This window comes from Paralichthys olivaceus, chromosome 16 (genome assembly GCF_024713975.1).
Source record: "Paralichthys olivaceus isolate ysfri-2021 chromosome 16, ASM2471397v2, whole genome shotgun sequence".
Lineage (NCBI taxonomy): Eukaryota > Metazoa > Chordata > Actinopteri > Pleuronectiformes > Paralichthyidae > Paralichthys > Paralichthys olivaceus.
In genome coordinates, this window is record NC_091108.1 from 12,477,298 (window position 1) to 12,502,766 (window position 25,469).

At 41.8% G+C, this 25,469-nt stretch overlaps 1 protein-coding gene and 1 long non-coding RNA gene across 2 annotated transcripts; one reads left to right on the forward strand and one right to left on the reverse strand.

Moving 5' to 3' along the window:
* Positions 1–1,188: 1,188 nt before the first annotated feature.
* LOC109641593 (uncharacterized) lies at positions 1,189–12,601 on the reverse strand. Its single transcript, XR_002203600.2, has 3 exons — positions 12,465–12,601; positions 5,338–5,382; positions 1,189–2,859 (listed from the first exon to the last, which is right to left on the reverse strand). It is a non-coding gene; the product is annotated as an uncharacterized lncRNA (long non-coding RNA).
* Positions 12,602–20,865: 8,264 nt separating this feature from the next.
* On the forward strand, positions 20,866–25,086 carry ticam1 (TIR domain containing adaptor molecule 1). The gene is made up of 2 exons (XM_020099642.2): positions 20,866–21,188; positions 21,363–25,086. The coding sequence occupies exon 2, from the start codon at positions 21,496–21,498 to the stop codon at positions 23,248–23,250; it is 1,755 nt and encodes a 584-aa protein (XP_019955201.2). The 5' UTR covers positions 20,866–21,188; positions 21,363–21,495; the 3' UTR covers positions 23,251–25,086.
* The last annotated feature ends 383 nt before the right edge of the window (positions 25,087–25,469 follow it).

Genomic DNA, 25,469 nt, shown 5'->3' on the forward strand with positions numbered 1-25,469 from the left:
AAATTATTAGTCAAACACCCAAGGGGGAAAACTCAGGGACTTTACTTTTATTTTTAATTTAATTTACAGGCAGGGATACTTTGTTCTTTTTATGGAATTGTCATTGTCTCATCTGGCCCCCGAGCCAGAGACTTAAGAACCCGGTGTAAGGTTAAATTAAACAGCTAAGCAAAAAAATTTTATAATAATGCAATGACAGAAGATTACCTTTAGTCTTATAATGATCAAATATCAATGAGGTATTTCAAACATATTCATTTTCTCAACATTAATTGGTATAAATATGTTTTTATGGAATTAAATAAGAAAAACTTTATTTATATAGTGATAAAAAAAAATGCAAAACTAAAATCATTTGTTTTTATGTCACAAAAGCGATAATCAAAATCAAAACGTTTTGTAGAAACTTAAGTATGTGGAGCAGGAATGAAAGAAAATCCTAAAATAAAAAACAAAATTAAACAGGTGAAAATATAAATTTACTGTCGGTCACTTTTTGCTTTGATCACATTTCTTCTTATGTTGCAGAATAAACCATCGGATCTGTTATACATGATTTTAAAAATATTTGAACACTAGATGGGGGTAGATTTCCTTTGCATGTGAATTGGTGTGAAACCACGTTTCAGTAAAACTTATTTTATGATTTTAATTAGTTCGAAAAGTTGTTTTTTTCTCCTGCAGTCTGCTAAACTTCAGTGTAGACGATTCACTGCATGTCTAATCTGTGTCCTTCACTTTCAACACCTTTGGGTTTTCACAGCTCATGACTTTTTTTTTTAAGAATTTAAACTGCTGAAAATAACACTTTAAAAAAAATCATATATATGCATCATGTCCAACCCACGGACATTAGCCGTAGCTGCTGGCAACACCATCAAAGCTGAACACTGAGCGTTTTCTCCTGTCGCATGAGTCCGTCCCAAATGACAGTCCTGAGCCACGCTCGCAGCCACTATTACATCACCTCCACTGTTCTGCACCAGTGCGCAGAGTGCTTTTCTATGAATAATACAGAGAGACAGGGGAGAGAGGGACACGGACATGGAGCATGGTTACTAAATGACAGAGGGACTGCATACTGTTGAATAAAGAGCGATGGAGACTGTGGAAACTGGAGTTAAAGCTTGACTAAATTTGAGTTTTATGTTAGTCGCACAGTAAATAATCACATCAGACACTAATGCATGGGTTCTGATTTAACTTTATTGGAATTATTCATGACTTGTCCGCACTTCGTGAGAACATGCAACCACATTCCTACGTATATAACAAGCGTGTGGGCCGTGTGTTTACACAACATGAGTTACGCACACAGGACACGGTGTCAGAGAGTTGTTAGAGGAGGGTAGAGTGAAAAATGGCGGCAGCGGCGTGGCACGGTCCCAGACTGTATGAAGGAAGACAAGGTTATATACTGCGTTTCCCCAGGAGGGAGCAGGCTTTCATATAGGTGGAAAATAACACATACTCTGAGACCAGCAGACAGGTCCCCTCAATCATAGCATAGATAGACACACACACACACACACACACACACACAGAGACAGACAGACAGACAGTGGCACGCAGGAAACCAGACAGTCTCTCACGAAACTCAAACACATAATGAGACATCCTCAGTCACAAAGGTGAAAACAATCTTCTTTCTGCGTTTTCCAAAATTGCTTATTTCCTGGCATTTGCTGCAGAACAAGGACATTACAATACATGAAATGTTCTTAAGGAAAAAAGAGTGATTATATTTTTACTGGTGCTATAATCTTTCTACTTTTTTCAAACTTCCTTTATCCCTTCTGGTTGTCGGCTGCTGCTTCTCGGCGGCGCAGACGCAGTTAGCACGGAGTTAACTATGCTCGGTATATAATTAGACAAACAAAAAAGAGAGGGATGAAACATCTAAAGGAGAGAGACTCCAAATGATTACACATTCACTCTGCTTCCTTCCCCCTTGCTGCACACATACCCACCAATTAGAGGAGAGGAGAAGGAGGAGGACGAGGAGGACAAGCAAGCAGCCAGAAGTCTATTTGCGTCTCTATCTCTCTCTCCCTCTTTTCCTCTCTTCCCCTGAAGACTCCCAGCACCAGGGAGGGAGGAAGAGAGGAGAAAATAGAAGTAAATAACAAGAAGTACATAAATAAAGAAATCGGAGGGCTTCACATCCGGTCGGCTGATTGGTTGAGTCGCGAGTCAGGCAGATCTGGGCCACAGTTGCACTCATTGTTCAGTGAGCTTTTCTACACAGTCCAACCCAGCGACAGCAATGAATGTTGATTGTGACCTTTGGTCTTTGGGTACAGTGGGAACACAGTGTCACTTCACTGGATGTGTGTCTGTGTGTGTGTCTTCGTCTTTGCATGCGCCCACTTGCCCCCTTCTGCTCATTTTCTTCCTTGACGTCATCGTTGCGAGCCGCGGGGCACAGTCAACGGTCGATGGTTTTTACGTGATCCATACCAAACTCACCGACAGCGTTGAATGTTCTCCGAGGCAGGCAGGACGGCGGGGACGTGATCGTGAATCGAGCTGACAGAGGGGACGGGGGCGCAGGAGAAGGGACGACAGACAGTGAGACGTGCGTGGGTGAGGGGGTGGGGGGGTCGTGGGGCCAGAGCCAGGGACGTCACTCATGCCGCGGAGGTCAGGTTCGCACAGCACAGGGACATAATGACACAGGACAGTGGCAGAATGAGTCCACTGTCCACAGGGCAAAGGCAGTTCTGGTTATGCACACAGAGCACATCATGAAGTGTAATAAGCTGGAACATAAACAGAGAGGACCTGCTTTACTACATTACCACCACATCGTTCATCACAGGAGGGAAGTCTCCAGTTCAAACCAGGACGTGACAGCATCTGTAACAGAGGAGGAAACTATTAGCACTGATATTTTATTTCAGGGTCAGTTCACCTAAAAAACACATTTTCTCCGTTTCATTTGAATGTTTTTAGCCATGGAGCAATAGAAAGGAGGTAAACAGTCGTCTGTGGCTTCTTAGAATAATCCACAGACGACACTGTCAACTGTTTTCGCAGCTACAATTCATTCAGGAGAATAAAAACTGAGGATTTCTCAAAGTAAATCTGAAGCCTTTTTGAAATATGACCTTTCTATTGATAATTTAAATGTAATTACCTCCGTCAAGGAGGTTATGTGTTCGTCTGAGTTTGTTTGTAAGTTACCAGAATTCTGCAAATACTAATCAACTGATTTTCTTGAATTATTGTAGAGGGTTGGGGCATGACTCAAGAAGAAACTTATTACATTTTGGTGTCGATTGAGGAATTTTGTGTTTGAAAATTGGCACAGATCCAAATAAAAATCCAGGACTAGAGAATTTGAAAGTGATTTCATGAGGGGACTGTTGCAGGGGCCTTGGCAGGGTATGGGCTCTACTTAGTTTTTCAATGCAATTAGCAACAAAGACAAAATCCCATTCATCTTCATTGTTTTGGGATGGTAGATAAAACATCTCAGAGATAGATACAGTACCTCAAACTCTGAGCAAATAAAACCGAAGCTCCAAAGTATGCAAAATGAATATGCTTGTTGTGCTAAAAGTCTGAAACCCTCTCTCTGTGCTTTGCTCAGAACAGGCTGCCACGGTTCTTATGGATATCTAGTCCAGAGAACAATGCTGTGATGTCCTACTGTGCAGCCAAGCTTTTTATACCCCAGCCACCGCCGGGCCACAGGCTGAGAGCTCCCATTGTCAGGGGCAGACCATCACTGGGGAACAACTACCGATAGTGTCAGTGCACTGCCATACAGAACGGGGCACTGACGTCAGGATGGTAAACGCTGATCTATGGTCATTCATCGGCTTAGTGTGCTGATGTCATCGAGCGAGGTAGAACAGAATCCATTACTCTGCTCGGGCCGGCAGGCCGACGTCAGACCAGAATGATAATAGACTGGCTACAATGGATGAGTAATGCTTCACATTATCGCAGCTATAATTCAGAAAGTCATAAAATAAGACAATTTGGTTTTTGTCCCGTGAGCAGATCGGGGTCTTTGAATAATTGCCCCTGCGCTCTCACGCGGCAGGCTCCCTTTTATGGATATGCAAAAATGTTCAAATTAATTTGTAGGATCATAGAGGAAGAAATATGTCTGACGGTAGGTAGAGAAATGATGTCTAATAATGTAGTAAAATATTTATAGTTACTCAGTAAATAATATAAAACACTATGAAGTCTTTTTTGTGAGCTTTTTTCTTCTATTTTTTTGCAGCATGTGAACGAGAAGTCTCTTTTCTCTCAGGATGAAGCAGAGCAGCTTCAGATAAGAGACTAAATTCATAAGCCATATTACATCTTACACACACACACACAGACACACAGACAGACACACACACACACACACACACACACACACACACACACACACACACACACACACACACACACACACACACACACACACACACCTCACCCCACAATGAGACCTAAAATGAAAAATAGGCGAAGGGTCGAGGGAGAGGAGAAAAGGGGGCTTTGCCATGGCAACCCTAGTGTCAGCCAGCCATTTCTTCTTAATCCCCCCCAGTTCAATGTCGCGCCCTCTGAGGGACCCCCCTCTCCACAGCTGAATATTTCTTTTGTGTTGAGGGACTCTGTGTGTGTGTGCGTGTGTGTGTGTGTGTGGGAGGGATGGAGGGATCACAGAGGGGGGGGACTGGGATTGAGGGGGGGAATCATAGCTAACCCAGTTTAAATGGGGGGCTGTGTTGCAGGCCACAGAGTTTCAACATTACACCGGGGTACAAACCAGAGATCAAATCACACACACACACACACACACACACACACACACATTTAAACACTATATTGATGGCGGGAGATAATCTTTTGAAATAGCAGATAATTACACCATATGGCAAACAGCCGGGCCTTTCCTCCACCGACAAACTGCACTTTATTATTTTTTTTCTCTCTTCTGCTGTGAAACTCTTCATGGTCTCTTGTTCTTGCCCGAGCAGGCCTCTCTACATTACTGACAAAAGCGGTTTTCGAGGAGTGGGTGGGGAGAGGCGTCAGCTGCTAGACAAAATAAAAAGGCCTCTATTTGTTCCTAACAATAAACGTCTCCGTCTTTGGAGCTCCTCCACAGCTGCAGCCAGATAGGCTTCTAACTGCAGACTAATAGAGAGCGATGTCTCCTTCCTCTACTGTAAGCAGATTTACGTTAATAGTCTTGGGCATTCTGTGATGCTACTCCACTAAGGAAGAGGACAAAAGAATGCGACACATCGTGAATAACAGTCAGTAAAAGAGAAAGGAAGGATTTTATGAACGATTTTATGTGTTTAAATGATGGTGCACAGTTACCTGTTGGATAATCTTCATGGAGTTCAGGAGGCACGACACAAACACCTACAGACAGAAGACAAACACAAAACTGAAGATGAATTTACCAGAAACAAAAGGGAAAGCACCCCTACACACAATTCACTTGATTTGTCATTAGAAAGTTTCCTAATCATCAGACGATTAAGGTCCAGCGCATCCTCCGGAAATCCCAAAAACGAGTTTTCCCCTGAGGCTTGAACGATGGGAGTGGGCGGAGGAAGTGCCAGCGGCGTGTCTCCGAGGTGGTCTGATGTGGCAGTGGGTGAGGCTTTAATGTAGCTGCATGTCCACTCCAGTGTATACTGTACATTCACTCGTAATGACTAACAGACCTGCAGTCTGCCTGCAGGGGCCCCACATGCCACCCCATGCCTACACACGCATATGCTCCACTTTAATGGCAGCCTTCAGACTTTGAAGTGTGCTGTGGTGCACACGCACACAAAAAAAAATTGTTCATAAGAAGCAACAAATATGACTTTGATGATCTGCAGCGCCCTCGTTTGTCTAATATTTGACAATTGTGGGTTGATCATATACAGTGGGCTTTAAAATTAATTCAAAATACGGACGAAAATTATAGTTTGGCTGCTTGTGGTGGTTCTATTTGGAGCATACATAGATGTAAGGTTTCTAAACATCTGGCTGTGATACTGTATGTGCCATAGGCTCCAGACATAAAAATAGACTCTGGCTTAATTTCCACTTCTTTGCAGCGTTGGTGAATTTATGCATTTCCTTGCTTTATAGCGTTTTTCTCTTTCTCTGTAGCAAGACACTTCAAAGATAAAAGAGAAAGATGATCTCCGTCCTCATAAACACACTCAATGTACTGTTCTTTTAAGCTTCTGATGCCTGTGACTTAGAATAAAGGAGCACAAGTGCTTTGTGCCAGTCTAGTCCACTGGAGAGCAAAGGGCACAATGTGACACAAGGTGCAGAGTCTGTTCAACAAGTGTGAAGACATAAACCAAAAACAAATGCACCAAGTTAGTGCCTTGTGACTGATTGGCTGGGTGGGGTTGTCGGGTGACCCCTGACCTTTTTAACCCAGAGGAATGTTGTCGTGCTGGTGCGAGTATTGTTCCAGCCTCCCTGAGGAGCCCCAGCCGAGCATCAGATGAATGCGAACACTGAAAGTTCCTGAGGGGCTTCTCCTTTGCCCTCCCACCTTAAAAAAAGACCTCTTTCACCTCCCTAACCCCTTTCTCTTCGGCTCTTCATCCTAAGACCTCAGCAAACAAAAGGTATCAACAGGTCTGAGAGTGGGGCTGTTGTTGTCAGCCTGGAGTGCCGTGGAGGAAAAAGCGTCTAAACGTGGGTGCCGGGCCGACGCTCCTCGCTGACCTAAGTCACCAACAAAGATGCAGTAAGAGACATCTAAGACATCTAATCACCCAATCACTCATCAAATAAATCACAGTTTTTATTGGTCCAATGTCCAGATCTAAGAGATGCGTGTATCTTCAGGCAGCCTGAGAGTCTGGCTCTAGAGGAAGTCACCAGCAGTGGAGGGAGGCTGACAGATGAGAGGGCCAGACAGACAATTACTGGCCAGGTATGTCCTTTATACCTACCTAGGGCTGGTTAGAGGAAATGGAGGGATTTATGATGTCATAAAAAAGTGCCAGAAGACTAGTGCCTGAGAACAGGTTGTCTGTGGAGCCATAAAAAGACTCCTGCAGCTTCCGCTCCCTCCCCCTGACTACCACCCGAGATGATGACGCTATAATCTGAGCGCCACTGAGTTAAGGCAGACAGTTGTATATATATGTATATGTATAATTATAAGTGTAAGCATGTAATACTGTGGTAATAGTTGGTAATGACCAGCATGTGAATGAGTGATTAAATAGTAACTGTGTGACTGAAAAATAATATATTTAAGCTAAATACTTGTACTCAAGTACTTTGAGAGGTTTGATTATCCGACACTAAGAATCTACATTTTCATATTGTGGTAGTTTATACTAACAGAAAAAAAAAATGTTTGTTTTGTTTAACCTGTAAAATGCTAAATAAGCTCGTGCAATGTGTTGCACATTTTATTTAGTAGTAGCCAACTCAGTCGTATTAATATTTTAAAAAACACAAATCCAAACTTTTAACATTACAAGGGACAGTTCTTCTGAAATGCTGTTTCTCATTATTACCTGAAGTACATTTAACGTACATGTGTAGTAAATAATTATAATATTTATTTGCTTTGACATACATTATTTAATGTTCAACTATTTTAAATTGAAGTTTTGCCACATAATCAGTTTACATATATGCAGTACAATAATTTTGATCACACATACGGAAAAAAGCCTGAAACATAAATTCTAAAAAATATATATTTAATGAAACTTAATGATACTGGACTGACCCATCATCATCTACATCATTAAAATCCTCCTTTTTCACCAACCTTCTCTTTACAGTTGAAACCACGACAAAAACAACCGTAACACAGGAAACATCTTGAGCACGAGAGGCACCATCTGCCAGCTGAAACTAAGCAGGTGTAAGGAAGAGGAAGACTGAAGATGTTCAGTGTAGACATAAAGAACGGCCTTTCCTCTTTGCATGCACACCAAACACACACACACTGCTCCTCCTACTACAGAAAAGCCAGACTCTCACAGTCTCGGAGCTTGTTAAAAAAAGGAAGAGAGAAGATGGTTATTTGCTCTAAAACTTCACTAAGGAGGTTTCCCATTGTAAAAAGGAGTGGCTGCACAGCCCCGTTCCCTTTCATCCCTCTCCTTCAGACACGCTGCCTTTGTCTCATGGGGGGGAGGCAACAACCATCCTCCCTGCTACGCTACACTGGTCAAATACCTGGGGACAACCACTGACCTGGTGGGAAAAAAAACAAGAGGAAGAGGAGGAGAAGCATGAGGAGGAGGAGAGGAGGGGTCTAAGGTGTTGGTGTTAATCTGAGGTACGGTGAGACTGACCAGCTCAGAGAATAAATAAAACCTGTAATAAATTCTCAAAAAGTAAAGATGAGGGAGCGACAGAAGAATATGAACGCCTAGGGCTGGATTACACAACATATTATATATGATTTTATGAATTTAAATCAAATGCTTTTCTTTCAGTCAGTGCTCCTCTTTTTTCTATTATTAAAAGGTAGTGACTGTATGTGTCCAATTAAAAACCCTGAGGTTAAGGGGGGTTGGTCGTTTTTCCTTCTTTTTCTCCCCTCCTCTCAGCTCTGAACTTTCATGCCAGCTCAGCAGAATGAAGGCAGCTCCTGTATACGAGGCATTGTATAGGGGGTGAAGCGAGTTTAAGTCCTCCCCGAACCCGACCGCAGCTGGCTGAATGTAAAGCTTTACGTTCCAGTCCGCGTAGACTGCCTCGGCAACCAGACCTCGCTGTCACACCTCATAAAGCTGAGCTCAAACTGCGGGGTTGTGTTTAAAGCCAGGGGGGGAAGATAAGGCAAAATAAGGACAAATAAGGAGGAAAATATGAATGCATCCATTCAAGCAACTGCTGAGAAAAAGAGTGAAAAGGCACCTCGACAAAAGCTCTTCAGCTGAAACTCAGATGGAATGTCTCCAGTACACTGAAAAAGAAAATATACTTTCGGGACAAATTGCAGCAGGCAACATAAGAAACTGAAATCGCCATTGTGGGAACGTTAAGACCATAATCCTCTCTTCTTATGTCTAGTTTTTGCTTAGCTGTCGAGAAAGGAGCGAGGACCCACAAGTTTATTTTCAACAGTCCACAAAGAATGCCTGTCATTTCCTGGCATTCCCCACTTCCATATGAAAGCCCCCTTTCCTTTAGGAACAATGGGAAAGATTCCAAAATTTCCATGGGGACTTTCTTGCCGTGTATTGTATCTCTGTGATACAATGGCGAGCATGTTGCGACAGAATTGAGACAGGCTGTTTTTCTCAGCTGTGACAAGATTGGGACAAATGAAATGGGGTTTTTTTTGTCTTACAGCTACCACGCGTCACGATAAAAGCGGCCGCACCACAGCTGCACCATCTCACAGATGAGCTGAGAGTGAAGTCTGATGGCCAGATCTAGTTTTGACAAGTCAAATCTGTTATGTCTCACATCGAGGATCTGTGGAGGTTTCTAAATGTAAGAGTCAGCTCTGCGTTAAAAGGAGCTTTTGATTCGCCAGAAAAGTGTCTGACTTCATCACGGCTGAAATCAGAATATTTCAGAGAGCAGCTGTTTGGAGTTTAACAGGTTTTAACAAGTTTCCCTCACCTTTAATCACTGTTCCATAATCCTGAAATTTATCTCTAACACAGATAACGCACGCTAACACACACACACACACACACACACACACACACACAGAGACAAAGACACACACACACACACACACAATCACACTCAAGAGTTTCTTAATTGACCAAAAAGAGAACGTTAAAAGTGGAAAGAGTTCAAATGCCATGTGCTCCTGAACAGTCCAGTGGGCTCTTGAAAGCCACCTGGCCTGACCCAAGCGGACCTGAGCCCTTGGCTAGACAAGAAGTCAGAGGTCATCCACTCATCTAGATAGGCAGTATGTTGCGATGCCTGAGGCGGGGGGACAGGGGTCTCCATTACCTAACCTTTCCATTTAACCCAAAACTGCAAGGGTGCACACAGAGGAGCACAAACACACATATGGACACAGGTTGATGCTGCTATGAACTCATTCAAACATTAAAATCGTAAGGTAATTTACCTGAAAAACATGAGTCTGAACAGCTGCTGTAAGATTTAACATTAATGTGGGAAAAAGATAAAAAATACACAAATATTAGACCCAACTTTTCTCTTGTAAGTTCATGATCCACTGAGAATCTACGCTTTTTTATGTTTTCCAGATGGCTAAAAAAGAAGTAATAAAATAACTTTGCACATTGTGTTTGAATGACTGAAGAGAGGAGGAAGTGAGTGTAGAAGCTTTTTTCTTCCTGCGGATCTGTGTGTTCAGTGCTTTAATGGCAGCAGGGACAGGACTGCTGGGAGTCATGTGACGGCGAGCTGGGACTCCCTGATGCTAACAGTCTTGCATTCTCACTGACTAACAAAAGAAAAACTACAGATACATGATTTTTTCATTGGAATTGAGAGAGATGCTGTGCAACTGTGGAGGAACAACTGCGATCATGCGGTTGAGAGCCTCTCCGCTGTGATAGCAGGTTGCTTCTCGGCGTAATTGCAGGGTGCAAGCTGATGAAACCCATCCACATGTGATAATGAGCTACGCAGGAATGATGATCATAGCTTCAGCAGGAGATGAGATAAGCCAGCATCCAACCACCCCTCTGCCCACATTATCGTTATGGCAGGAAGACAGTGGCTTTTGCTCCATTCACTCAATCCCCACCCTGATACTCTCTGGGAGCTACTCGAAACTGAATTAAACAGATATGCACTTGAACATTCGCTGCTCTTTGCTGCTGTGAAGAAGGCGATTGCTGCTTCTGCTCCTCATGAGGGACAAAGCCAAAGTGAATTATGTGTAACTCGGCCCTGAGAGGGACGGAAGTGAGGCTATCGCAGCTGATCACATCAGCACCCATCAGTACTGTTCAGTCACCATGCACACAGCTATATATTGAGAAAACTCTTGAAAGATTTTTATGTAAAAGAGACTGAACTCCAATAACCTGTCAGCAGTCTGTAAATCGTCGCTTTCGCCTTAAAGTCTATGCATTTGTATTTTTCATTAAAGCACAGTGTGTTCAATCCATAGCCAGTAAAATGTAGTGCTGCACTAAGCGTCTAGACCTACGATATCCAGATGGCAGAAGAATTTATGGAGAGTGCCTCATTAACCTTAAGGCATATTAGTGCTTGGCACTGAAAGCTGGGAGACCAAGCACGCAGTTTCTAAAGTCTCTTTAAAAAAATCCTGTCTCAGCTGCATTTAAACTACCTGCAGGGTCAGGAGTGAAGTGCCACGTTTGGCCACTGAGGTGAGTGTGTGACGCTCATGATAAAGTACGTTCATTTGGTCAGTGTGCATCAACTCAAAAGTACCCACCCTGAAAATGGCAGTCTGGCTGGGGTTTTTTTTTTGGCCATGTGCTACAGGCCCAAATTCTGGGAGTCACTCAGATGCACAAAGACAGTTTCCATGAATATGTGCGCAAATCCATGTGCGTGTAGTCTGCGCACTGATGCAATTTCTCTCTGCGTTTAAAAAAAAACCTCACATGGATAATGATGCACAGTAGTTCAACGTGAAATATCTCAGCTGCACCAGTCTGATCCAGTGTCTGGTCTTATTTGTTCTGTGGCCACGTTACGCACCCATCCACAGTGAGGGATCATGAGTCACGGCTCGGTGAGAGACGGGTGGCGGCTCTGAATGATCGCTGTCTGTTTTCTGCTCTTCAGGTGTGTCACACGGACTCTTTTTTTTAGGAGAGGGAGGCAGGAGGGGACTGCTGCTGTAATGTCGATACAATGACAGATGGTCCTCACAAAGCCGGGGCGCATTGTTCTGCTGAAAAATAATAGCCACCATTTATCAGCGCTCACCGACTTCCAGGCCCAACAGGAGCAGGAGACTGATGAGTGAAATGAATCAAAGTTATATTGATGAGTCGACTCCAGCCATGATCCCGGCGGGGCTGCCACTGGCTGCTTTACGCGCACATCGCTAAAACTTTCCAAAGCAACGAAAACAGCATTTTCTTTAGTACACCGTGTACCATCGACGCGTCTAGCACATGCGGTTTAAAAGTTGAAGTGTGCGTAAAAAAGGATTCGTCATGCACATACGCGATCGAGAGTCACGCTTTGCCTCGAGTCAGACGGATGTCTTTACGAAACTATCGCTTTAATCATCTGCTGGCATGTTGAGCAAATTCACACGAGCTGATTTTAGAGACGTGTAAACCGCCTGATTGTGCCGAGCGCCAGCCCCGACCCCATCACACATTATCAGAGTTTCACGTTCACTCCTTCAACATATTCAGCAGAATAACCATCCTTTTTTTTAAAATAGATGAATATATTAAAGAAGCATGGTTGTCTTTGATCTAATTAAAGCGCTAATTTGCACATATTCGACAGGATTAAACAAAAAGCATGCCTCTCTACTTTAGTTTATAGTTTTTGCATTTTACATGATGCATACTCACAAATTGTTCCTTGTACAACTGAGGGAGGATTCACTGATGCCATCTCTTCAGCTCTGCCACAGAGGATGTTTTCACTCTCATCACCTCCATCCGACACCAACTCCACACCGACTATGAACGAATGCCTACCCGATCCACAGATTACGTCCGTTTGAGGAGGCAGGAGGGAGGGCATCCGGTTTACAGGGATCACCGGGATGACCAGGATTGGCTCAGAGGAGATAGCTTGATGAGACGCGCCTCTGCCATTGGACGCCCCTTGCAGCGGGGGTGGGGGGAGGCGGCCTGTTGTTGCATTATTCAGGAGAATCCGGGTGGGGAGTTGGAGGAGGATAGGGCAAAGCGGCACATGCAGACAATGCCCTATGTCTGAGAAATCCACATCTCATTGGTGGACTTATCCACTACACAGTTATGGCTTCCAATAATCTCTTCATATGGACCAAAATGGAGCACTTATGTTGAATCTGTCTGTGGATGTGATTATAATGACCTCAGAGGACTTAATATAGGCTCTGGGATCACTGTAATATCCCCATAACGACTAAAATGTCCGGCACTAAAAAATGATGTAGAATATAGATGAGTCCTGACATTTACACCAGTAAAACAATTATTTATATGTATGCCATTTTTTAAAAGATTAATTTGGCAAAATACAATGTGATGGACTAACCAGATGGAAGAGGTCAACTATAAATAATCAAACATTATTATTGCAACATCACTGCTCAGGAAAGTCTGTGCGTGTGTTTTGTGTGTTTGTGTGTATTCGTCCAAGCATGTGTGTGTGTATGGGATCCCGAGAGTGTGTGTGTTACTGCTGTATGTAGGCTACGAGAGGGCTGTAACTGCAGAATTTTCCACACAGGAGCAGAGGAGGAAATGGTGCATGGATAATTCTCTCTTCAGATCCTCTGGTACTAGCTCAGAGAGTACTCAGCTGAATCAATACTGCTCAAAGCTTTCTCATGTTCCCCTTCTCACATCAGTGCTACTGTTGGGAGGCAGCAGAGTCCGTGGCGGTCCATTTTTATAGGCATCTTCCAGGGATGATGCTTTGCATTAAAATACTCCACCACTCCCTCTGTATATGGGTCATTATGATGCTAAATCACCCTTGACCTATGGGCCTCTGGCACAGACACATACATAAAATGATTCTCATCCATGATACAGACTGTGGGTTGTTAACCTGCATACATGAGCTGGTGTGTGAGCAGACGGAGCAATCCTAATAACCACAGCGGGGGCTCTTCTCTGACCAGTAGCCATGGTGATTGAACACATTTCTGCACACAGCAGAAAGGCGGTCTGTCTGCGCTGCACCACACAGGCCTTTATTAGGCCCAGACCCCGTGGACTGGAAGGAAGGAAGCACCAAGTGGAGGATCACACCCATTTCATTGTGACTCTACAATTTTATGACTGTCAAGAGGCCATCGACCACAAATTAGTTCTTTTTTTGGAAGGCTCTCTGCTCTTGTCTCAGCCAGGCCGATAAAATAGCACACTCAAATCTCAACAAAGCGGCACATCATCTGATTATTGTGTGAATTTGATGGCTCATTTGCATAACTGGTGGGAATGATGCTCTCAGAAGTATAGCACCTAGATTTATTCAGTATTCAGTCCAATTCCAAACATCCAATTGAGAGCACCAGCCTTGGCTTGATTTCCTTTAAGCTTCTAATCTCTCTTTCCTCTTAATTTAGCTGCAGTTTCAATCACAGCCCTTTCACAAATCTAACCGTGTGGGTGTGTATGTGACTGCTATCATGTGAAAACCCTATAATTCCATATTCACTGCAATTCATGGTTTCTTTTTAATTGGAGGGTCATATGGTCCTCTATGGGTTTAACAAAATGGAGCTACTTCCTGATAAAGTCCTTTTCATAAGAAGTCTTTAAGATGTAACTTTCCGATGGTTAATAAAACTGTTATAAGAATTAAGTTACCAGGCTGTGAAATATCCCTGTGGCTGCTTTACCCATTAGTATTATTTTTGATATTTATCAGTGTTATTATTACTTTCTATTGCTTTCATTGTTTTTCCCCCCAAAGAGAATAGAGATCCATTGTAGAACCCCATGGATTCCTCACATCTCCTACACATTTATTATGTCTTTTTTTTCATTATCTGGGTTTTATGAATTTTTATTTCAGTGCAAATAAAAACAAATCACCACTTATGTTATGGAACATTACCCGGAAACTGGACAGTAATATTTAGAAGATTCCTAGAATTTTTTTTATTAGTTTAAAAAAAAAAAAAAGTATAATCCCAGGCTTACAACAACATTAAAAGTACATTCCATCCTATTAGTGGCTGACTAGTAACTGCGTCACTCTGAAGCAGGCTACTTACTTTACACTGGATTCACTGAAACAGTTCTTGTACAATGGTCACAGTATAGTGGAAGTGATGCAATGACACAAGTCATTTTTCCAGTTTTGATTCTTCTGCCATTTATAATGGATTATTTTGAGTATATTGTTTGAGCGACTGAATGATGGAACCTAAAAACCATTATTGTTAATGATCTGTGAAGCATTAGTGAATGATTTATCAACAAACTTCAAAAAGTAGTAAATGGTAAAAGATATAGTTAACTGACATCACTCATAAAATCTTCTTAAAATCAATCTGATGAATCCAGACCTGTGTTTATGGCTCTCAATAGTGATGAAAAGATAAAATGTTGTTGATGAGGCCTATGTGCTATTTATTTCTGCAAACATGTGAGCATGATCTAGAAACAAGCCAACCCTGGACCTGACAAAAATGGAAAGTGTCTGATGTGCAACTGTCAATTTCCATGACAACGTATTAAGTTGAGGCTTAAAATCAGGGCTGTGCCATACTGTGCCTACTAAGAGTGACATCTCCAACTGCTTCAGTAATGAGCTGCCTAACATGCTGTCATCCTCTACAGATGGAGTACATACAGTATGGGCCACTCAACACTTTTGAAAATCATCCAGTCAGAAACATTATTTTTAAAAGAACAGTGAGACACTTCCCCCATTTCCAGGCTTCATGCTAAGCTAAGCTAACAGCTGCAGGCTGTGATTTACGGCCCGTATTTTACTACTCGCTTTCATCAAGCAAGCAAATAAACATGTTGCCCAAGATGCCAAACAATTTCTTTCAAGTTGTAGTCTCTGAAACTTATAGGCACTTTAAACTCAAGATAAACATGCATCTGTCCAGCATACATGCTTAAGTGATTTGGGTGACTGGAAATTCAGATATGAACTGCTTCCAAAAGTGAACAGGCAATATGACAACAGTGTTCAATCTTTTTTTTTTTATGTCTAAACGCAAGTGGCTCTGATTATCATTGGACACATGCAGGGTTTGTTTACTTGATGGGTCAGAAAATCTTTATATAGCTGTCGTGGTTAACTGTTCTCATATAGCTAATTGCGAACCACAGTTTGAGCGCCTTATCTCACAACAATCAACAGTATGGCACGGTCCCGCCAACTCAGGGCCACCTCCACAAACCCAGCGTACAATCCTGCCATCATGGATGCCTCCTGTTGGGTTTCATTCTTGCTCGATGCCAGGAGCGAATTCTCCATCTCAATTAATCAATGAGTTTCTAATGGAATGCTTCCCTTCAGGATGAGGCCCATCACAGAGGGGGTTGAAGTCAGTGCTGTCGGTGAAGCCACTCTGATTGCCTGAATGCACTCCCAGCTTTGGAGTCACTGCAGATGTCTGCTAATTGTGGTGATTATGGGGAGCGGAGGGGGGTAGGGATATGTAATGAATTTCCCATTGCTTTCATGCCTCACATCCTTTGGTTATGTGCATCTGCTATACAAGTGAAGCATCCGCAGGGTTTGGAGACGGACAAAAGTGACATGGGGGATTGGGCATGTGCCTTTGGATGGGCATCCATTCTAACACCAAGTGCAGCCAGATTGGGTCCATTTATTCTTTTAGTTTTGTTGGAGGTTTTAATTCCTTTCCTCTTTTCTCTTATCCCCTTCAATTCACTCCTCTGCTGCTCCATGGTCTTTACATATGTCTGAATGTGTGCAGGATTTCTAAAAACCTTTTATAACCTTTCTCACTGACCAAAATTAGCCCCAACTTACATTCATCAAGTAAATTTCAACTATCAAACTGGAATCCCAGATTTTTTTTATGGGGCATTACAATATGAATAACTCTATTTCCTCAGACAGTAGGCTAGCTCTTTCTCCCATTTCCAGTTTTTATGTTAAGGTGAGCTATAGCTCACCAGCTACATGGCTATAACATTACATTTAACAGACAAATATAAAATTGGTATTATTTTCTCATTTGACTCACAGGAAATGTTTATGTTATGTATAAAATATAAGAAAATAAATTAATGTTACAGCCTGAAGAGTTTCAAGGAAAACTGCAGATGGTTTCGAAAATAGCAACTTAAACCATTTAACTCAAAGTATCTGTGACATACTATATAGTGCTATAACTTAAAAACCATAAATCTGTTTCCAAGTCCTCAATATGTAAGAAACTGTGTAATTTAAAGTAAACTAAAACTGGTGGTTTTGCTAATTTAAAAGCCATATGTAAATTACTTGTGGAGATTAACAACCTATTAAACTGAGAGGATTATACATGCAATCTGAATTTTCTGCGCATTCCACTTTTTATGATTATCATGCCATTCTGGACATGCTATTCTGGACATTGAACTGGAACAAATCTTATTCATACATTTAGCATATTAATGAAGCTAAATATCAGACATTCTCGCCCCTCTGTGGCAAATGCAAACATGCCTGATTTATTGTGGATGTGCTTTTTGCAAGGCAAGAGTTAGCTAATTCCTTTGGGGCGAGTGCCCTTCCTGTCACACTGATCAAAGACTTTCTCTTGATATGAGCATAAACTGCTCCATGCCCCATCACCATCAATGTCTGTGCATGCGTGAGTTTGCGTGTGTTTATGCAAGTGTATGTGTGTGTATATGTGAGGTGAAGTGGGGGTGTTGTGTGTGTGTGTGTGTGTATCCATCCCCCCATCACCAGAGGCTGTATTATGCATTGTTGTTGGCATGGCCTACATGCTCACCCAAGCATAGTCCAGTGTGGTACAGTACACACGTCTTCCCATCCCCACTGCCCTCCCCTGTTGTGTCCGCAGGCCTGCTTCATTTACCTTTGCTCCTGAATTAATGCTAGTTAAGTGTCACATTAACTCAAATCTGTTTGCTCGCTTTGTCAACAACACAAACTAGCCTCAGTGTGTGAGAGCCTGGGTTATTTGTGCTTTGATACACAGCACACGCATATGGGCTGAGTTTGTCTGAATGTATATAGGCTATCTAAAGCTGCAACCATCCATGCATAATATCTATCTAAACAAAGTGCAGGGTTGTGCAGGATGTTAACACTATATATGCAGTTTCATCAGCAATGCTGCAGAGGCTACAAGAAAATGCTAAACTTCTCTGCAAAGTGCAGTTGTGGCTGCAGCGCAGGTGTTTCATTCAGTGTTTCAATAGAGGCCAAACCGTGGGCGTGGACTCCCAACTGAATGAGTGCATGGTCTTGTATGTCTGTATGCCTTCACATGTACATGTGTGTGGAGCATATATTTGTCTGCCAGAAGTGAGTGTGTTAAATTCTCTTAGCATGTGTGACGAATGAAGTGGCTGGGAAAGGAGCAGGGTGATGCGTGGCCTCTCTCGGCCTCTCACAAACTGAATTCTAAAGAGGCTATCGATCTGTCAAGGTCTCGGGTCGTCTTTTGCTCTGCCACTATCTCACTTTCTTATCTAGCTCCCTCTCTCTGTATGTGCGTCTGAGTCTGTCTTTGTATCTCTCTCTTTATATGTTGCTCATTTTGAATAGAGATGATACAGAATGTGTGAGAGCGTTGCGGCGAGCGGGTGAGACAGATAAAAAAGAGAGAGCATCCCCCACTCGTATGTCTTTCATCCTAATCCGTAGTCTCTGTCCAAGAAAGGGCCTCCTTTTCACTTGTCTGCCCTAAAGCCTCTTATATGTGACCCCTCTGTGTCTCCCTCAGGGCTCTCTCCCACGGCCAGAAACCACGGACACACACGGACACACGGACACACACACTCACACACACGCATCTGTGCATTTTACATAATCGTTATAAACCATACAAGGCTAGAGTTGCATGTTTTTGTGTTGAAACAGCGCAATATAAACTCAAAAATACAAGAATGCATTTTTCTCCAAACACCAGGACTGAAGCTGTGCGATGCCACGATCTGCAGAACTGACAAAGCCTGTTACTACATATTTTTGCCCGAAGGTGAAGACAAATTTACCGCCAGGCTGACTAACCCAGCTGCTCGGAGAGCGCGTGTCTCGTTATAAGAACTGACCTCAATAAAGATGGACGTTTGGCGCTATGTTACATAACTGACTCAGAATGATCCTAAAGGCTGAGGGGATGTGTGTGTTGCTTTTTTTGTGCTTTCATCTTTCTGGATGAGTGTGTGTGGGGAAAAGAGGTATACAAGTGCATACGCGGGGTGAGAGAGTTTATAGAATTTATGTGCATTTCAACCAGAACACACCCTATCAACAGCATCTCAAAGATAATGTCGATCACTGTGAAATTAATGTATTGGAATTTTTGTACTGGTAAAAAAGCCAATACACACAATTCAAATATTATGAAAAGCAAAAAATCCCTCATTTTAATATTTAACTATTGTCCATAATTTTAAAATAACATCTTCACACTTTTGGTATGTTTAGAAGCGTGGATGTTTTTATTCTCAGCCTATCTACACAGATGTATTTCTACCTGTAGCATTACAACAACCAATTTACCTTTCAAGCCACATTGGTGATTTATTTGGTTGATATTTGTGGAAAGATAAAGTAGAATTCATATTATTTCCAATGAGTTTTTTTTTTTTTTTACTTATGCAGCTGTACCCTCCCCCAAGAGAAGAGCAAGCCCTGTCCCAATTTCAGCATAAAGGAAAAATATCAGAAGTGGGTAAATGAATGTCACAGAGCAGTGAGAAAAGGTGAAAGCCACTTGAATCTTAATGGTTTGGATGAAAATGATAAAGATAAAACCAATTTTTTTAAAACTAAGAAATAACCAAAACGGATTAAAATGGAATCAGATTTAGCCAGCAGATTTGGGAGTGGATTCTGATGAAACTCTATTGAACCCAATCTCTGGTCAGAAAGAATATATTTTTATAGATATCAATTAGGCCTGTACGAAGGGAAGAGCAAAATAAGATATTAGTTTAGAGTAAAAGAAAAACAACCCCCCTGCTCTCCTAGGAAATGTAATTCATCTTCTCTTTAGCAAAAAGAAAACTGCCCTCCCCCTTTCCTGACCCTCTCTGTGCCCTCTAATGATTTTTGTATATATAGGCCCAACAGTTGGCTTGGTGCGCTCGGCTGTCGGCCATGAATGGGCTTATGCTTATAACAACAGAGCCATGGCCTTGGTGGCATGTGCTTTATAACTCAGCTGAATGGTGACACTTTATTCCGTAAAAGAAACATACATACCAGTCTCACAATAGCCATATTTCTAGGCAGGCACAGAAACCACACTTCCTATAGAGTTACTGTAATCTCTTAGAAGTGGTCATACAGTAAACATATCGCACTGTGCTCAGCATTAAGTACAGCAAGGCTCTCTGTCAGCCTCAGCATTGAACGATATGATCTTGGCTTGCACTCTGCCTGGTGTGACCCCACCCCTGGTAAATACAGGGTTAGAGGTTTCCTCCGTGGATAAAAATACACTAGCCTCTCAGCAGAGAGGGGGAAAAGCCAGAATTCCTCTCTCTTCGGCGCCTATTGTGCACAAGGAGCTGAAAGACTTCTACACTAATCACAAGCTATTTATTTTTTCAATAGATTTAGAATGTTGTAAGAGATTTGAACATGTAAAAGTTGATTTAGTCTGACATAGTACAACGTATGGCTCTGAATGTTTGCATTAGGCAGCAATGTTATAAAACAAAGTGCATTTACTTTGTTACTGTACTTTGCCTAAGTAGATTTATTTCTTGGTCAATTTCACTTTTACAAAATACAAATACCTGTACATTTCTACTATCTATCTATCTATCTATCTATCTAATAAAGTTATCAATAACAAGAGGGGAATTGGTCCATTGATCCAATTTTTTGCCTTAAACTATATTTAAATATATTTAAAAGCAAATTCGTTTACTTTAGTAGAAAGGTTAATGTGGTACCTTTGCTTTTACTTGCATACATTTGTATCAATGTATTTGTGCTTTTATCAAAGTAAAATATTTCTTCCTCCACCTCTGGCATAAGTAATAGCTTCGAGCAAGGGTTGCACAGTTGAAGTGGAGAATTGTGCTTTTTTTTTTCATATATTCATTCCTCTTCCTGCTTTTGTCTTTTGTCCCTCATGCCTTCCCATACTTAACAACCTGTGACATCATCATTGTGTTCGTGTTCTGCCCTGCTTCCACCTGATAGAGGCCTACAACTGCTGCAGGTACGTCTTCTGATCAACTTGACTCCAAAAGTTTGACAAGACTAACCGAACAGAGTGGGGTGGAGACAGCTGGATCGCAAGTGCGGACCCAGAGCTTCCTGTTGACAGAAAAGACTTTTCTATCGGTTGAACTGAGCTGGAATAGAGATTATCTGAGTGACTTCCTTATTCAAGTTGGAAACACACAGACAAAGTTCATGGCCATGGCACCTGGAACTCAATGCAGGTGAGGAACTGTCAGATTGTCTTTAAATTGCTGTATCAAAGGTTGAAATGAAAAAATAAAACATGTTGACTTATGTAATCTTATTTGACCTACTTATACAAACTCACTCGAAAATGTTACATTCATGTTAAGACTGTACCATTTCTGAGGCTTGTTCTTTTCATTTCTTTAAAGATACAAGAATCTCCTCAAAATGGTGCAGCTCTCCTACATTTCTGAAGTAATGAAGGAGACGAAGTTGGAAAAGCACATGTGATCCTGACGCGTTCTGTTAAACTCTGGAGGTGAGCAGCTCGAAAAAATTGAAATGAGTCACAAGGGACAAGAAAGTGAGGGGACGGGACTGAGAGATGTCTTCGACATATTACTTAAAGAGCCTACGGAGCGACTGCTGAGCTTGACTATTCAGCTGGGCGAGTCTCCTGAAGATGATGTCATACACATCTTGTGTCTGATCATCCTCCAGAGAGAGCAACAGGTCCTGAACAAACTCCAGATGCTGAAGGACAATGGCCTCACCAAACATCTGGCTGAAAGGTGGAGAATGAGTGGAGGTAAATTAGAAGATTTTAGGGATTACTGTGGTGATTTTCAAGAGTTTACAGGAGAAACTTTGGCCGTGTTGGCTCGAATTTTTAGGGTTTTGTCGGAGCGGAGACTGTGCGATCCAAACCTGAGGAATCTGGCCTATCAGAGAGCTGTTTCTGTTGACAGCCAAAAAACAAGCAGTTGTGAGGATCTGGAATATGATAAACTCAGAGAGGAAGCTAAATTTGTCTGTGGGCCTCAGTTTGAAGAGTGGATGTGCTCTTTAAGAGACCTCAAGTCAGGGTCTTTGCGTGATCCTCAAAGAAGCCTGGATGAAACCTTAAAAGTTACGAATTGGTCAGAGAGAGGTTACAGTCTTGCCAGCCCCCTGGAGGCGAGCTCCTCAATGCCCTCATACCCTACTCATCTAGAAATTAGTATTCCTCCAACAGCCTTGTTTGAAGAGGTCAAAATATCCTCAGAAGCAACCGATCAACCCAAATTGAACACTTTGGTCCTTGCTCCTGGGCAGTCTCACTCATCTGAGGAGCCTAAATCAAATGAACCTGCTCCGCTTGAAACAAAGATAGACTCAAAGAGGCACACAGCACTCGGAGAACATTGCAGGAAGTTGGACATTAAGATTCTCGCTCAAAACCAAACCACCAAACCAAGCAGTATACCAAACTTTGAACCTCCTACTACAGCGAACACTCTTGTCCCCAAGGTACCTGTTCTAGATGACATGCATAAAAGTGAAGCTGCAGACAAGGAGGAGGCAATATTTTATGCATTCGTTATCCTGCATTCACCAGAGGACACAGACGTGGCCGAGAGTATGAAGGAACAAATGGAAATGTTCTCTGGCTGCGAAGGTGCGACTTTCTCAGGGGACTTTGCCATCCCTGGAAAGAGCACCCTGAGGTGCGTGGAGGATGCTATCAACAACTCAGCCTTCACCCTCCTGTTGCTCACCCGCAACTTCAACACTCGCATGTTGGAGATGGAGACAGAGACAGCCCTGATCAACTCCATAAACAACAAACACAAGCACAACACGGTTATCCCTCTGCTACCACGGGAGAACAGCATGCCGAGACGGAGCATGCCCATGGTTCTCAGCACATTAATTCCGTTAGAGGAGAACAGGAACTTTGAGAAAAAAGTGAAAAGGTCGTTGTGTCAAGTAAACGTTAAAAAACAAAAGAAAATCTGGGAAGAGGGGCAGAGAATGAAAAGTGAGATGGAGAGACAGGAAGAACTGAAGCGAATAAATCAGTATCAAAAGCAGCTGATCCAACAGTGTAAAGAAGCACAGTCACTGGAGCGAGATAACCTGAGTCTTTTAATGAAACAAAAGCTTCTTCTTGGTCAACAGGATGTTGGTGATGGCGGTGATAGGTGGCAACAACCATCAAGCATCCATATTGAGAATGCTAATTACATAGTGATTGGTAATGACTCACAAATGACTGTGGATCACTGTGGAGATGCAGTCAAGGATGATACAATTTATTCTGAGAAGAAGCAATAAACTCACATGGAAAAAAACTTTAAAAAAAACACTATAAGACATTCACTGCAGACTGTTTCTTTATAAAGATATCCAGATAAGGTATACTGAGACCTTTTAGATTCAAGTTTAGCTGTGGAGCGCCATCTACTGACTGATGTATGACATGCACTTCCTGACCTCTTCAGCTGTATAAACCCAACATAGACACTAGGGTGCAGTGTTGTTTCACTTTCCTCGTGGCTCCTTATCGTCCTTCATTAGTGCAGTGACATCCAACAGCATCATTGCTGTGTTGTCAGAAAGCCACAAGAGAGTGAATACTAGCTGGATTTTTAAGACATTCTATATGTTGTATGACGATATATTTCAACAAATACTTTCCAAATTTAACAGATTTTCACAGATCTCATTTGGACTATCTTTATTCCTCGTGTGGTAACACTTGTTGTTGCAGAGGACAACAGCAGCAAGCAGCAGGCTGTCAACAAAATCTGCTGGTTGCCAACAAATGATTGAATGATTTGTACCACAGCCTTTAGCCACATTTGTCTTACAGTTTGTTTTTGATGGATGAAAGGATTTTATTAGTTGCCATCTTCTTCAGCTCTTGTTTTACTGTAAATATCAGCTCTCTTTTACACTTTTAACTGACAGATGCTTTATTAATGCCTTTTGGTTTTTTATGGGATTTTTTTTTTGCTTGTATTGTCCTGTCTGTGTGAGTGAAATCTAAAGGTTCTAAAGGTTCTCCAGGCTGTTGATGGGATGTACATGTTGATTCATAAATGTTGTTGTTTTCTCTTCAATCCTTTCAAATACAGTTGTTGCTAATTTGGGTTTCATTAATTGGTGGAAGAAATATCAAAATTCTTCTCTGCATCGGTATTCACATTGGAAAATATTTCATAAGGAATAAAAATAATATATTTCAATCAAACAATGGTTTAGGTCAACAATCATTTAAAGTAAATTTAACTTTATTACCAAGGAGGTTATGTTTTCATCTGTGTTTGTTAGAAGTATAAAACTAAAGCTACTCAGACGATTTCCATGACTTTCTGTGGAGCATGAGCCCAGGATTTTGGTGTGGATCTGGATCAGGGGGCATGATTTTTTTTTGCATTTGTGTTAACAGATTCAAGGATCTTGGTGCAAAACATATTTACTGATAGTAGTGAGTGTGTGCAATTCAAATAAATTTGGTGCAGTTACTAATACAAATTCAGGTCTAGAGAACTAAAGTTTTGTTTCATAAGGGGACTGATGGACTTTGGGGTTCAAATCTTATTGTGTAGCTACATGATATATAAAGTGTGGCTCAACAGGTTTTTTCAGCAAAATTATGCTGGATTAATAATCTGAGCACTGTGGCAAAAAACTAATTTTTTTAAATTTTAGGTGCTGCATTTTTACTAGAAACAAGGAAGCCACTGTATAGTTTTCTCTGAATTATTCTTAATACATACATACATTCTTGATACAACATGTTGTGAACCATGTAAATCTTTATCTTTAAAGCATCCAGGTTAGCAACTCGCTCTAGTCTCTGTTTGTATGGCTTGATTCACCTGGTTCATCCAAGTTTAACTCTACTTACAGAACAACTTGAGCATGTACAAGGTCCAGGCTTAGCGATGCCCATCTTGAAGTTGTACTCAGGGTTTCTAACTTTGACCTCAATCATGACAAATGTGGCTCAGCTGTGTGAGCAAAGGCACCGCCCATGTTCACCCCTGACTGTTGGTTGGTTGGTTTCTATGTTGGTTTGTTTTTGGAGATGACACAAAACAACTGGATGGATTATCAAGAAACTCGATGGAGGAAAGAACCGATAAAATGTTTTGTGTGAATCTAGAATTTGTCGTCTCTTTCTTTAACATTGGGAGATGGGGTGTTTATTTTCACTGATTTACAAGGAAAAATGTATCTTACTGAAAAAACATGCACATTTAGGGAATAGATAACCATAAGTGTGTACAACTTGATTGAATTAAAGGGGACTGTTGGCAGAGGCGTGTGCTCTACTGAGTATCATCAAGTTTGAAATCAAAATAGACAAACTCGACCACGCTGCCACATTTGAAAAGTTGGACCCGACTTAGAGAACCTCTGAAATAAAGTTAAAATAAACAGTATCCATCCAAAATTAACTATATTTACAGAAATATTGCACTCTCTTGTAGCATTTCAATGTTAAAGGGGCCTACCTATGAGATGACAGTATGCAGTGGCCAATG